This window comes from Fusarium proliferatum (assembly GCF_900067095.1).
Source record: "Fusarium proliferatum ET1 genome assembly, contig: FPRO_scaffold008, whole genome shotgun sequence".
NCBI lineage: Eukaryota > Fungi > Ascomycota > Sordariomycetes > Hypocreales > Nectriaceae > Fusarium > Fusarium proliferatum.
The window spans coordinates 1,716,851-1,731,364 of NW_022194797.1; the positions used below are offsets into that span (position 1 = coordinate 1,716,851).

The 14,514-nt window shown below is 47.7% G+C and overlaps 7 protein-coding genes across 7 annotated transcripts; 2 read left to right on the forward strand and 5 right to left on the reverse strand.

The window, feature by feature from the left end:
- Positions 1–2,116: 2,116 nt before the first annotated feature.
- Positions 2,117–3,548, forward strand: FPRO_14357 (putative neutral amino acid permease; the record flags this gene model as incomplete). Its single annotated transcript, XM_031219373.1, has 2 exons — positions 2,117–3,439; positions 3,492–3,548. 2 exons carry the CDS (start codon positions 2,117–2,119, stop codon positions 3,546–3,548), a joined length of 1,380 nt encoding a protein of 459 aa, XP_031085138.1.
- Positions 3,549–3,903: 355 nt separating this feature from the next.
- FPRO_14358 (uncharacterized protein) lies at positions 3,904–4,222 on the reverse strand (the record flags this gene model as incomplete). The annotated part of the gene is made up of 2 exons (XM_031219374.1): positions 3,904–4,082; positions 4,141–4,222. The coding sequence occupies 2 exons, from the start codon at positions 4,220–4,222 to the stop codon at positions 3,904–3,906; spliced, it is 261 nt and encodes an 86-aa protein (XP_031085139.1).
- Positions 4,223–4,926: 704 nt separating this feature from the next.
- On the reverse strand, positions 4,927–5,730 carry FPRO_14359 (uncharacterized protein; the record flags this gene model as incomplete). Its single annotated transcript, XM_031219375.1, has 1 exon — positions 4,927–5,730. The coding sequence occupies one exon, from the start codon at positions 5,728–5,730 to the stop codon at positions 4,927–4,929; it is 804 nt and encodes a 267-aa protein (XP_031085140.1).
- A 351-nt stretch (positions 5,731–6,081) lies between these two features.
- On the reverse strand, positions 6,082–6,918 carry FPRO_14360 (uncharacterized protein; the record flags this gene model as incomplete). The annotated part of the gene is made up of 1 exon (XM_031219376.1): positions 6,082–6,918. The coding sequence occupies one exon, from the start codon at positions 6,916–6,918 to the stop codon at positions 6,082–6,084; it is 837 nt and encodes a 278-aa protein (XP_031085141.1).
- An 854-nt stretch (positions 6,919–7,772) lies between these two features.
- FPRO_14361 (uncharacterized protein) lies at positions 7,773–8,573 on the reverse strand (the record flags this gene model as incomplete). The annotated part of the gene is made up of 1 exon (XM_031219377.1): positions 7,773–8,573. The coding sequence occupies one exon, from the start codon at positions 8,571–8,573 to the stop codon at positions 7,773–7,775; it is 801 nt and encodes a 266-aa protein (XP_031085142.1).
- Positions 8,574–9,408: 835 nt separating this feature from the next.
- FPRO_14362 (uncharacterized protein) lies at positions 9,409–11,913 on the forward strand (the record flags this gene model as incomplete). The annotated part of the gene is made up of 1 exon (XM_031219378.1): positions 9,409–11,913. The coding sequence occupies one exon, from the start codon at positions 9,409–9,411 to the stop codon at positions 11,911–11,913; it is 2,505 nt and encodes an 834-aa protein (XP_031085143.1).
- A 259-nt stretch (positions 11,914–12,172) lies between these two features.
- FPRO_14363 (uncharacterized protein) lies at positions 12,173–14,212 on the reverse strand (the record flags this gene model as incomplete). Its single annotated transcript, XM_031219379.1, has 4 exons — positions 12,173–13,398; positions 13,455–13,471; positions 13,519–13,802; positions 13,931–14,212. 4 exons carry the CDS (start codon positions 14,210–14,212, stop codon positions 12,173–12,175), a joined length of 1,809 nt encoding a protein of 602 aa, XP_031085144.1.
- Positions 14,213–14,514: the final 302 nt, after the last annotated feature.

Sequence of the window (14,514 nt, forward strand, 5' to 3'; positions counted from 1 at the left end):
TGGGGGCGAAGACGATGCAGCTTGAGAATTAGAGAAGCAATCTGGTTTTCGTGTTGGCCAAAGCCAGATTGCTCCAGTCTTGTGACCAAGAGTAAGGTTGGACATGGAGCTGTGGCGGCTTGGCTGGATCACATAATGATTCATTGATAGAATGATAGTTAAAGCTTATAACATCTCAACGAGACATATCAAGCCAACACAACAAAAATCCCATTTAACTTCAGGCTTTGGAAGGCAATATGCGCATAGTGGCTGGAACACATGCCCAGGGAAGTTTAAAATTCTGAGGCTTGCACTCTATCTGGCTTTTTTCTTATCTTGTTGTATAGTTTGACTGGCCACGTCAGGCTCAGAATATGAAATGCCTGAATTTATTGTCTAGGTAGCCTATAAAGTTTAGCAACTCATAAGTGCATTTTGGCGCTGGGGGCTTCACATCGGGGCTCAGAATAATGGTATTTCGGGCAGCCCTTTAGATAGAGGGAGAAAGCTGTAGTAAGCAGTCAAATAAACAGAGATAAAATTGATCACGCCTATAATCCGTACGGACAAGTTTAACTACCGGGTGGAGCCAAGTTTATGACAGCTGCTGAATGCGAGACGAGCGAGGAGGCCAAACCTAAAGGTATGGAGTATGTAATGCAACATCTAGAATCTAGAAATGACTACGTGGCAAGAGATCACCCGGAATACAGTCCACGAGCCTCCATACCATCCCTATTACTCTGGCAAAAACGACAACGAAGCATCCTCTAGGGTATGGCACAACCCTTGGCAGGATAAAAACCGTCAAAACACGTATCTCCTCTTAAGTTACCTTACCCTACTACCCATCCAGCTACCCTCCAGTACGGCCCGTTCAAACAAGCTTAAACTCATCTCCCCCATCCCGAGAAATACCTGATCTCTGGGGTGCAGTGCGGGTAAACTCGCCGTCGAACCGTAACGTGTTGTTTGAGGCCAACGGCGGTTTCTGGGGTACAAGTCAAGACCCCAGAACAATTCACGCAAACTCATTATTCATATTAGTCAACGAGGTGAGTAACCCCACAGATAAGCGATTGATGGCGGAGATGAGGGTGTCGTGGAGTAAAATTTGATGCAGAATTTTATGAGGCTGACTCGATGTATAAAAGAGCTTTTCACCCCGGATTTTTTCGGTGGAGATTGCTGCAAGCCAAGACGGCAGTTAGCTCGAACAAGACAGACAACACCTCTCGCGTTATCTCTGAATGTAGAGAACATGTTTTTTGCTCATCAGAAAGAGAGTTTGGGGCCCCGGAGTAATCTCGTTGTCCGGGTCGGTCGAGATTTGATCTCGACGCGTAGAGAGTTATTGTTAGGATATCATAACGTGATGATATCCACACGCGCCTTTTCGGTGACGGAGCCTCACGGGATTTCTCACCAATGACACGTTTCATGCACGTAAAAATAACATCAGGGGTCTCATGTCATACAGACCCACAACCGGCAGATTCTTTCCACCACCTTACGACTTCGGGTCAAGCGTCTTCCTTTTGGAAGCTTTTTACGGGTTTTTCGTACGCCACTCCGAGCGCGGCTCGCAAACTGCCTTCGGGCCTTTTCTCTCAGAAGCTGGAATTCTCACCAGGAACGATGGAGTTTCTGAGATCAGATGGTACAAGGGACCGTTAACTCCGGAGTCGGCATGACATGAATGAATTACGAGTTTAAATGGAATAAAAACCTGGAGAAAGGCGCTGTTATCTAATCGTCACGTTAACCGCGACATGGTGCCGGGTCCGATCTTTCGGAGGTGGATACCCCGGATACACCGAACATGCGCCATGGCTCGCCTTGCGCCGTTTTTCCCGTCTCAAAGCTCTTCTAGCCGGTTGTTTTCGTTCTTCTTAAATACTTTTATCCTGTCTCACGTCCCCCGAAGACCCTGTTTGATCTCTTGTCATCCTTCCCCATCGTTCGTCGGTTACCTATTCCGTACATTTCTCGACTCTTCTACCTTGGTGCTCGCAGCCTAAAGCTTAACCTTATAGGCGGCAGTCATCCCCATAGACCGTTCCTTGGTCATATGAGTAGCCACTCTTCTACCCATCCTCCCACCGAACATACTCCTCTACTCACTCACGACACAATGGCTACCACCTCGCCCAAGGCCAAGTCTGCCAAACCCGCCAACATGATGGATGATCCTGAGACAGCGGATGACATCCAAGTCTCCCAGCAGAAGCAGCTCGCTACTCAAGGAAATGCTCACTTCCATCGCTTGGGATGGAAGCGACTCGCCGTCGTCACAATCGTCGAGGCTATTGCCCTAGGCGCGCTCAGTCTTCCTTCTGCTTATCACACGCTGGGCATGTTCCCCGGTGTCTTCCTCACCATCACTCTCGGTCTTGTCTCCATCTTTACCAGCTACATCGTCGGCCAGGTCAAGCTGAAATTCCCCCACGTGGCGCACTATGCTGATGCCGGACGCCTTCTTCTCGGCCGCTTTGGCTACGAGATTTTCGGTGCTGCCCTTGTTCTCGAGCTTGTTATGGTTGTTGGTTCGCATGCCTTGACCGGTAGCATTGCGCTCATCGACATCAACGGCGGACACGTCTGCTCCATCGTCTTCTCTGCTGTTTCGGCTATCATTCTTCTCATCCTCGCCATCCCTCCGTCTTTCACTGAAGTCGCCATTCTTGGATACATCGATTTCGTATCTATCCTTGCTGCCATTGGCATTACCGTCATTGCTACCGGTATTCAGGCTAGCGATTCAGCCGGTGGACTCTCTGGCGTTGAGTGGTCTGCTTGGCCCAAGGAGGACCTGAACTTCGCTGAGGCATTCGTCGCTGTCAGCAACATCATCTTCGCCTTCAGTTTCGCAATCGGTCAATTTTCCTTCATGGACGAGATGCACACTCCGACCGATTACATGAAGTCCATCTACGCCTCGTGCTTCATCCAAATTGCGATCTACACTCTGACTGGAGCCCTTTGCTACGCTTTTATCGGACCCTCGGTGCAATCGCCTGCGCTGCTCTCCGCCGGACCACTTATTTCCAAGATCGCTTTTGGAGTCGCGCTACCCGTCATCTTTATCTCCGGTTCGATCAATTCTACCGTTGCCCTCCGATATCTTCATGGCCGTATGTTCAAGGACTCAATTTTGCGATATGTCAACACCCCCATGGGTTGGGTCAGCTGGATCACCCTTGTGACCATCTTCACCATCATCGCTTGGGTCATCGCTGAGGCTATCCCCATTTTCTCCGACTTGCTCTCTCTGGCCTCGGCTCTCTTCGTCTCCGGTTTCTCTTTCTGGATCCCCGGTGTCATGTGGTTTGTCTTGCTCTGCGAGGGCAAGTGGTTTTCCAAGAAGAACATGTTGATGAGCCTGGGAAGCATCCTGGCCTTTATCATCGGAATTGTTACACTTGGTGCTGGCACATATGCCACCATTAAGGATATCGTAAGTTACCTCTACCATGGATCTTCTGCTCAACAAACTAACATTCTATCAGATCGACATTACTTCCGATGGTTCTGCTCATGCTCCTTTCACTTGCCGATCAACCTAAACTGATTTGGCATGACGATAGATGTTCAATAGCGAAATGCATTTAGATATATAATGTACATTAACACAATCTCGATTTTTGGTTATATAATAATCCAATAATTCCTATATATACAGTAATTTCATTACCTTTAGCCATCGTCGTGATCAATTGTCTCGTGACAAAAGAAAGAACATTGTCGCGTAGCCCATCCGATATCAAGTGCAATTTGGTTCCCACCGGAAGTGATAAAATACCAACGAACCTTCTGAAAAAGGGACGCAGTTCTGAAGCATATTGCAAACCTAAATAGTAGAGGACATGAAAGAAACCACAGCATCATTACGTACCACGCAAACTTGTATCATAAACATCATTAACGAGCTGAAGGATATAGCCACTCTTGGAAGCTTGACCTGCGGCGAACAGGTGATCCAGTTGAACCTTCACTTCCAACACTGGCCCGACGGTCGTTACTATTTCGTCGGACCCAGGTGTTGGTCCAGTCCGATCCGGTCGCAGGAGTCGTGGTGGTCATTACTCTCTGCTTATAGGCTATTGAAACAACTTGTCAGGGGTGATCAAAGAGAAGCAACCAGATGCGAGCACGTACACGATGAATCGTTCCTGTTGGGGTCCTCTAGAACAGCCTGGAGCTTGGCCTTGGCTTTCTCCGCAAGGGTTTGAGGTGCCATGGTGAGTTGTTTTTAGTTCAGTTTATTATCCTGAAAGATTTTGAGGCTTTGAAATGGTGAAAAAGTAGGAAATACAAATGAAATGGAGGAGAAACGACCTCACAATCACAAAAGAGGGGAAACGGCTTCTTATGTTACAGCAAGCACACAACCTCGTGACCACCGTCATCTTGAGGAGATGATACAGATTGTTGGTCAGCTCTCCATTAGAGCACATTGCGAATTGCCTATTCCGGTATAAGATAAACTATCACCAACTGCTTTGCTGTGCCATCAACGTCAGAAACGCGGGGTAGCTCAACAACAACCAATTATCCAACGATTGATGTTGCGTTGGTTCAAACCATGTCACCCTCCTTTGTAAGACGGACCGGACTATTGGTTGCTAAAATGATTTGTAATAGGGGGTGTTTGGATTCGGCTCGGCAGTGTCGAGTACGGGGTGATTATTTGGATGTTTCTGCTTAGGCAGGGGGGCAAGAATACTTGAGACCTTTATCCTAAACGATGAAAAGATTTAGACAATCTAGTCTAAGTTTAGGGGTGTCTTTACTGAATTTATTCTAGCGTCCTCTTCTAAAGTCCCATGCTTTTGCTCCCTGAGGTTAGGCTGATGCCGGTATCGCGTGTTGAGCTTGGCAAGATAGGCTGCTGGATTATGTTAACTATCAGAAGAAGCCAGTTAGAAACGGGGTGCATCGTACTCAACTTAGAACTCCGTCATCCCTCAATCGACGCCGATCAAGTAAAGACTTAATTCTGCTTCCATAGATCTCCACTCTGTAGGCATCGGACATAAGGTCCTGCATAAAACTTCGCGCATTTTCCCCTTCCTTAGTCGAGATGGGAAAGTTGGTCTTGCAAACGACAATCTCCTGTCCCTTTAATCCCATGTCTTGCTCACAGTACTGCCGACGGAAAGCCTCATGCTCGCATATGTATGGGTTTCCCACCATATTTACCGCAATCAAGAAGAAAAAGACCTGCCCCTTCTTGGCGTCTGTTGCATCATGCAGTGACATCGGAAATCTTTCTCCGTTTCTCCCGAACGCCGCCGCAGCGTAGTGAGCGAATACACTGTAAGGTAATGTTTTGATAAACCAAGGGACAAATTTGGGACCAAAGTTGAAACAGTCCATCAGGCGGTGGTACAGAGCGTTCATTCGGAATACGATGTCCTGTCGGCTTGAAAACAGCGGGTGTGAGAGCTTCCTCTTCTTCCAGAGCGCGAAGTTCTCGTCGGACAGTCCATCTTTGGAAAGTAACGAGTAAATATGAGCCTCGATGAAAGCGCCGTCATGTGTGCCGCCGAAGTTTTGTTCCAAGTATTCTGATGTTAACAGTAGTGTACTTGTCCGCCGTTCCTTTCTCATGATAGGTGAAGCTAGACACAGACTGTCGAAATTTTCGTAGCAATCAAGGTAGGTGACAATCATTTCTCTTATCTCGGAAGCGAGGTGTTTGAAAAGGTCCCCGACGCCCTGAGACACGAGCTCGCTCTGGAACATGCTGGGCCTTTGATTTTGCGAGCCTGAAAATGAAGAGTTTGGAACAAGGAACTTTTCCCACAGGGAACTTATTTATATTTTCGCTTCCAAGAACTATATATCGTGGCAAATATCCGTTTTCCAATTACAAGCTTATACTGCCTGAAGTCTAACCTTATGGCTTGTCACACCCATTACTCGCCAGAGTCAAAGTGATGCTCTGCGGGTCCAGGACAGGCACTTTCTTATAATCAAGCCTTTATATTCGTAGCTCTGGATAGGCAAGGAGGCTACATACCGGGTCAGATCTTGATTGAGTGACTGGCAGAGCAAATGCATTAGGCGAATCTCGGTGTCTAAGTAAGTCTATGATTAAACAAATACCCACTCTTCTTCACTCCTCTCCTGTGTTGCCTCATCCGATCCATGACCAAGCATCCCGCCAGCTATATCTGCTTTCGTTGACTGTTGCCACTTTTGGGGGCCTTCTTCATTCCTTCTCCTTAATTGTTCATCTTGCATTGCTTTTTGTTGAATCTGCACAGCCAGGAACAATGCAAAGTCAAAGGCACTTTGATTTCCTCTGCTGAAATGCCTTTGATGACTGTAACATACGTTCGGATTGGGAGGACCAGAAAGCTCCAAAACGTCCATCACATCAACAAGAATAAGAAAGGACGTTACATGGTCATGCTCTCTTGCAGTCAAGGGATATGTCTTTGGATATCTTTCACCATACCATCCGTACGCCTTGGCGATGAAGTGGGCGACATCTCGATCCACATGTCTTTCGATAAATGCACGGACAATTTCGGGACCTAGGCTCAAGTAGTCTCCTAAACGTCCATAAAGTGCATCCACCTCGTAAACTATTTCCGGTTTTGTCGAAAGCAAGGGATCGGCGAGTTTCACCTTGTAATAATCCCCGTTGAAATAGTCATCCACATCTTGTCCGGATAAGTGGCCGTCAGAAAGGCGACAGCACAAATGAGCGGCTTGAACATGCCAGGAATAATTCCAGTGATCAAACTTGCCAAGGATATAATCCGAACAAACTGTCAACTTGTTTGTATGCCGCTCGTGATTCATAACTACTGAAGCTTCACAAAGCATGTCGTAACATAGATAGAAATCAAGGCTTGTTATGATCTTTTCGCGGACTTTGGAAGGGAGGAGAAAAAAGGGGTCTTTGGCGGAAATATCCTTCATGATGGTGGTGGAGGGTGCCATCTGGGGCTGAGGAGAAGCAAGGCGATATTGTGAAAGAATCAACTTCGACGCGAATGTTGAATAACTAGAGAACTATTTATAGATTGGCTGTGATCTCACCTTCGTGCACGGCTATGTTCTCAAAGTTTATTTGGTTGGTTTCATGAGGCAGACATTAGCAAACCTAGAGAAACTTACTGTGAAAGGATTCCTATTGGCTTCCCGACCATAAATTACTATTCAACCATCAAAGTCAAACCTTGCATATGAACCTTGGTAATAATCAGCCAACTATATGACGCCGATGGCCAGAAGACCCTCAGCACACAAATGTATGGTGTTTCCTTGAAATGAATCCTGGAGAAGTACCTTTACAACCAAGTTCTGTGAGCTGATTGGGACTCCCGACCATATACCTTAGCTGCAAAAAAGCGTGCCTAAGTCACTGATTTATAACACAAGCAACACACATGAAAACAACCTGTAGTCCTAACTTCCAAGGCATCACTAGTTGCTCCAGATCGGTTTGAGGGCATTGGATCAAGAGCGTCGAGATTTTCCCACAAGATATGTCAAGATCATCATAGATCACGTCCATTTCTCCTCACCTAATCACCCATTTGGACCATATCGTCTCTTTCTCATTTCACCTATGACTGCCCCTGGATCTTGCTTCATACGGGAAGGATGACCTCAGAGAACATTTTTCTTTCATAGATTATTGCTACAGCTTATTATAGATACTGGCAGTTATTGACTCATTCTCTCGATGACCTTGAAGTTTTTAGTATAGCGATGCTATCTCGGAATCCCAAAGAGAAACTCGATGGGGGTACTTGCGTTCAGCAACGAAACTAGCATTGGATAAACACCATTTCCTCTGCTTCTCTCTGCTCCTCCTCCTCCTCCTCCTCCTCATCTTCCTGCTCCAAGAAATCCTCAACATATTGTGCTATTTCAGGTCGCTCAGGTAGGCCTAAGAATCTTTCAAAATCCCCTTCAATCATTCCTGGAATCATGAATAGCCAGTGATCAACAAGTTTAAATGAACGCTCTTCTTTTAAAGATCGTTGTTTCGGAGGCTCTCCCGGGCTTGTCACGAAAGCTGATGGACATTGTTCGATCATATCAATGGCAAGGAGAAAATAGACGATCCGGGATGCGATTCCGTCCTCGATCGGGGGCATCACAGTTGGAAGTTGTTCCCCAGTTTCTCCGAAAGATCTGGCAAGGAAATCGCTGAACCTGCCAAGGCAGACGTCGGGATATTTATCCCTGTATAGAGGCACCAATGCAGGACCCAACGCAAAGCAGTTGAGCATTCCTTGGTACCTGTCGTACATCTCGAAGATCAAATGTTGCTGTGGCGTGAAAAGCGGGTCCTGGCAGAAAATATCTGGCATTAGAAAAGGATGCTCATCTTCTAAAATGGGTCCCTCAATCTTGGGGTATTTCACAAGCATCAAGACTTGAGAAAACAGGTGGTGGTCCAGCTCCTTTTGGAGGGTGTCCCAAGCTTGTAGTAATTTGCTGGTCTGGGATTGGCGCCAGAAAACAGGGGATGCTCGACGAAGGTTCCAGAAAACTTCCTTAGATTCTAAATTCGATATCATCATTTCCCGAATCTCCAAAGGTAGGCGGCCAAAGGGATTCATTTTGAGGATTGGAGGTTGGTGTTGAATATGAACGGTTGATCGAATGTGGTGTAAAAAGTAGGAGCTTGCAATAAAACCCGACTGGGCACCGCCAATTATACGCATACTCAATTGGGAAAAAATCAACTTTGCATAACCAGATGTTTGACTCGGGTTTATGGTGATGATTCGGCAAATTTGACAAACTTTAAGATTTTGAAGTAACAGAAAATCCAGATTAACTAATTGGAAGTTAATCGCGGTCCAACTTCCTGCCGTAAGGTCAACCTGAACATCATATTTGAACTCATAACCTGCGGCATATGGAACGGTTCAGCGAATGATGACCCTGGAGCCCGGTCTCTTCAAAACCCAACTTACATAAACGGGTGGAAAAAACACGACTTTTCTGACGGCGTTATGATACAAAGGAAGCTTGAATCTAAGCCCAAGTCTACGATGCCTATGATGATAGTGAGTCTTTTAACTTATTCGTGACGTTTGTAGAAAGACCGTCTTACCCTACAGAAGTGTCATGAGTCGGCGATTTCTTCATTCAGGCTGCCTTGGTAGCCGACGCCAAGAACATCGCTTCAGCTAGGATCCGCAGCCCTGTCGCTTTAGCTCCCCAAGCCAAACACTCGTTGGTTGATTTCCATGATCCTAGCCAGCATTGAGGCACAGATCCTTGTATGATGCCTAAATCGTTCCATATTTAACCCAAGGGTAACCAACGAGAGTCTAGATTGCCCTCGTGTAAAATTAGACCGGCCGCTGATGACGGAAACATAAACACCACCTCATTCCCGGCCCCAACGGTTCCCTCTTGTTCTTTGACGCCATTCACTCTTTTCCCATGGCGACGTTCAGCTTATTTCAAGCCGCTCTTCTTTTCTGGGTGGCTCTGGCAGCTGCCCAGGGTTCCGACCTCAAGGCTCTCAAACATAAGGGCTGCTATTGGTCGAGACCGACGAATTTTGTGATCGGTGGATTTTCGAAGACCGAGGTTCAGCGCCAGAAGTGCCTCGACACATGTACCCGACGCGGTCAGCAATGGATTGCGTTCGGTTCCGTCAACTGCCTCTGCGGTAAAACCGCCCCGAGATACCATCAAGTCGACAATAACCGCTGCAATGCGCAGTGTGTTGGTATCTTGGATGGTGACTGCATCAAGCAGCCGAAAAACGACTATGCCTTCGGGGAGGATGACGAACTTTACGCCGTTTTCTCCATCCCTTCCACCGCCAACGACGAAACGAATCGACTGTTTTCGCACCACAGACAGGGACCATTGATTCATGCAACCGAATCTAAGGAGCTCGCGACAAACAAAGGCAAGGTTGGCAAGATCACGGCGCAGGGATGCTACAGTATCTCAGGACGTTCGTCAATGCTCATGAAGGTGTTGATTCACGACGATGACTCCCGCCGCGAATGCGCTAAGGTCTGCGCTCAAGATGGAAGGCCTCTTGCTCTTATCAGCGGAAACAAATGCTCCTGCGGTACCATGTATCCTGCAAGAGATGTCGCTGCTGGTTCTAATAAGTGCTACATGCCATGTTTAAGCGACGGTGATGATAGGTGTCAGCGTGATTCGGAGTACAACCCAGCTCGTCATCATCCTTATACCGCCGTTTATAACACCGGCCTTGGTCTTGATGTCGAGACTCTCCCTTCTGTCGCTACTGAGTTACCGAGTTCTGAGAAAACATCCCCCAAGCATACGGAGCCAAATGGGCATCCCGGACAGGCTTGTTACAGAAGAGTACCCGCAAGTCCCGTATACAAAGTGTTCGCGGGCAACAGTCCTATGCTATGTCATCGCTTTTGTCAGCGGAAGGGTCATATGTATGCGATTACTTGGCATCAGATCTGCTACTGCAACAACGAATACCCCGATAAGAAAGACGAACTTCCAGATTCTCAGTGTGATATCCAGTGTCCCGGAACAAACCTCTTCAACTGCGGTGGCGACAATACCGCGTTCAGTGTTTACAACCTCGGCCCTGAGAGGAGACCTGTCATTGAGCCCAAGCCTATAAGACAGATTGAGCGATGCTTCTACGATATCCCCATGAACGCAGATCGCATACCTCTTGACGCAGGTGCAGTATCAAGGCTCCCTTCATCCTGCATAGACTCGTGCAAAGCCGCAGGAAAAGGGGTTGCTTTCATCAAAGGCTCGCAATGTCACTGTGCCCAAGGCTATCCTCGATCTAGCTCTACAACAGACCTTCGTGAATGCCAGATCCCTTGCGCCGGCGATTCAAAGTACTCTTGTGGAGGCTACGGTGTTACTGCAGACACTTTCTCGGCATACAGGACTGGCTACGCTGGTGGGAGGTACCGCATCCAACAAGAATCGAACAACAAAGGCCATATGCAGAAGCCTTTCCAGGAGCCGAGATTAGGCCGTGTCACATCACATGGCTGTTACAGTATGCAGTCTGCTACCTTGACTCACAAGAAGCTTGAGAGCATGAACAGCGTTGATCAATGTGCTCGCTACTGCCAACGTGAGGATAAGCCTGTCGCAGCTGTTCAACGGGGTTGGTGCCTGTGCTCTGATACATATCCTGCCAAGAGCGCACGGGTTGATGATTCTCAGTGTGCGAGCTGGTGTCCTGGTTGGTCCCGTGAAGCTTGTGGCGGAAGGAGAACATGGAGTGTTGTGAACACAGGAATTACCACTGACGTGGTGGACGACGAGCTTAAGACTGAAGAAGTTGAGCTACCTGCTAAGACCCCGAATCGTCCAACAGAGACGGGACTGTCTAAGCTCAAACCCCATGGCTGCTTCACTCTTCCTGACTTCACCTCTTCGTATCCTCCACGCGTCAATATCAGAGGGCCCTACCGAAGCTCCAACGGAGATTCTTGCAATCGCCAGTGCACTATCAAGGGATATTCTGTTGCACTTCGTCATGGATCGAGATGCTTCTGTTCCAATAAGGTCCCAGACGAATCTGCGCGAGTTACCGACGACAAATGTTGGTTTACTTCCATTTTTGACCCACGCGAGCAGTGTGGCGGACCAGACGATGCTTACTCTGTGTACCGCCTTGGATCCGACTCGTCGGATACAGAGGAAAATGATGTTCCCAATGGCGATAACCCCAGTAACTCTCCTGTGAAGCGACCACAGTGTTTGCATCATGGAGTGGAGCGCATTTATGAGACTTCATCATGGGCCATCACCAAGGTTGGCGAGTTTGCTCAGAACGCCCGAGACGGCTTGGCCGGATTCCTTGATAAAGCCCAAGATATCTTCGATGCCTGTCTTTGGAGGGTGATGGTTAAGTTCTCAGATGTTACGTATAGTTTGGGATGGAGGTCGAGCTCAGGTGATGTTGATCTATAAGATATAGCCATATATAATCTCTTATGTTGTTTCACGAATCTGAATAGTTTATACGGTTTACCTGCAAATATCTGACTGGGGGTAACTTATTCCCGCTGAGTGCAATACAGTTACTAATGACATTGGTTTACATCGAAACTAAGTACATGAATGTATGACATGTAGTGGATGGTGTGTAGTGTATGGTGTCAAATGACCCTTACGGCGGCACATAAACAACTCTTTGATCCCCCCCTATAGTGAAGAAGAGAACAGTGCATCAATCTGGAACTGCATTTTCCATATTGTAGGAAAATTGCTCAGACTTAGCATCATCAAGATTCTGTACAGCTATAGTGGCTGACTTCCCTCCATTGGACTGGAAGTAACGCAAGAAAACTGACTCGGGATTTGAAAGATCGTAAGCCCTGAGAATTACCATGAAGTGAGTGACGACATCGTCCGCATCTATAACACGCCAGTCGATGTTGACCGCACGATAATCAGCATCATCGTAAACTCTGTATGTGATTTCGTAACCAGCATTGCCATGGATGCGCAAGTCATCCCAGTAAGCCGCGATGGCAACTGATGGTAAAGCATTATCCTGGAATGGATTGTTCGAAGATTGTGCGATCGAGTTGTCAAACAAGCTTATCAGTCCATTGACGCCAACATAGATGGTATCGCTGAAATCGGTGTATAGTCCAACTGGTAATGGAAGAGTAAGCTCCTCGACTCCATCTTCGTTGTCTTGGTCACCGCTGAATAATACTGTTGGGTTGATGAGATACGACTCGCACGCGCGAGCCGGTAGACTGGTGGTCGTGGTAGTCTCGGCATCTGAGGTTGTTGTCGGAAATTCTGCTGTGATTTCTGATGTGCTCGCCGATTCCAATGTTGTCGTAGTGCTAGTAGTCTCCATGCCGATGGTAGTCTCTATGTCGGTGGTAGTGTCTATGACAGTAGTAGTCTTTATGTCAGTAGTGGTGTCTATGCCGATGGCGGTCCCCGTCCTGGAAGCGCTAACACTGAGTTCCGAGGTGGTAGTTTCTGTCTCTGGCACTGCCGGTGTTGTGGCCTCTGGGAAGCTGGATGTTGCGTCCTCGGTGGTAAGCTGTGGTTCGGAAGATAATACGCTAGTGGGTAGGATATCAGCTGTCGTTGCTTCATCTGATGGTGCGAATGTAACACCAGGGATATTTGTAAAAGTCAGATCTTCGGATGTCTCGATTGGCACCGTAGGGAACGCATTGGTTGAAGTATTAGGAAAGCGAAAAGAACTTGTGTGCAAAGGTCGCGTCTGTGTAGGTTCCATAGACGGAAGAATGAGACTCGTAAAGTCTACAAGCGACGTGAAGTCAGAGGAATCGTCAGGAACATAAGCAATGGCTGTACTGAAAGGAATGGATGTGAGTGCAGAGTTCGCTGTAGGTTGCAGGATCCGTAGATCGGTTGACTTAGGGGCAGCGCTTGCAGACGTTTGTCCATCCTTACAGTCATCAACTATAACCAAGGGTTAGCTTCTGGCGACACTTAGGGTATATTAGATAACAGCATACCTCCAACGACGGACAGCCTGACCGACACGCAGCCAGTTGGTGAGGACCTGAAGGTTACGTAAACCTGACCAGTTCCTGGGCTCTAACAGAAGCCTGCTTCGCCATTCGGCAGGTCAGGGCTGCGAAAGAGAAGGAATCTACCATCACCGGCAAACGTGGTAGTAACGGCACCGCGAGGTGGTGTCGTCTGCTGACCTTGTAGTTCCTTTTAGTCTTCGCCGTTATAGTAAATCGGTTTCCCGTCGTCAAGAAGGCGACCGTCAGAGAGGCTAAACGCAGAGGCATCCTGCATATCTCAGAGCCAGAGCCAGAGCCTATGAAGCCCCCAAGCGCTCTCTTAAGACTCCCCTGTCTTGATTTATCAGTCTCTGAGACGATGCGGAAGACAACGAGCTGGTCGTCAGGCCCGGGCGCTGTCGTAGGATCGGAGTTCGCAGTATTCATATCGGTTATGACGGAAGTTGTGATTAACTGACCAGAATCATCAGAAAGAGGCCGAGAAGCTGAAGAGTCTCAGTAAGATCGAGGGATGGACCAATTCCGGACTCAAATGTGGTAGAAGCTGCCACGGCATCAAATGTCTGCGATGTGATGTTCGCGTCATCTGTCCGTACAGAACCCGGGGCATTTGACGATATAGGGACAAAGTACGTTGACAAGTACGTTACGCAGACTGTATCCGGTTTCTTGAAAACGTACCCGGCACCAGCTTGTGTGATCAGACCTAAAAGCAGTAGTGAAACGAGTCGTGGTGACATTTTCATGCGTACCAAGACTAGCAGCTTACCGACAGAGCGCGAAGGAGGCGAGGGATAGCATTTAATGGCTTTTCTCGAATATCCAAATTAAAGGGAGAATTTACTCCGGCCTCTGATGTGAGGAATGGAAAACTCTGGTCGCTCAGGAGTTGAGAGTCGTTAGTCGGTATGTGTAGCTGCAAGGGAGCAACAACGGCCGATGTCTCAGCTTGGGCCGACTTAAACTAGTAGGCGTTATGGATCGCATCTGGATAAAATATGCTTGTATACTAAGCGAGACATTGTCTTGTAGTTATTACAGG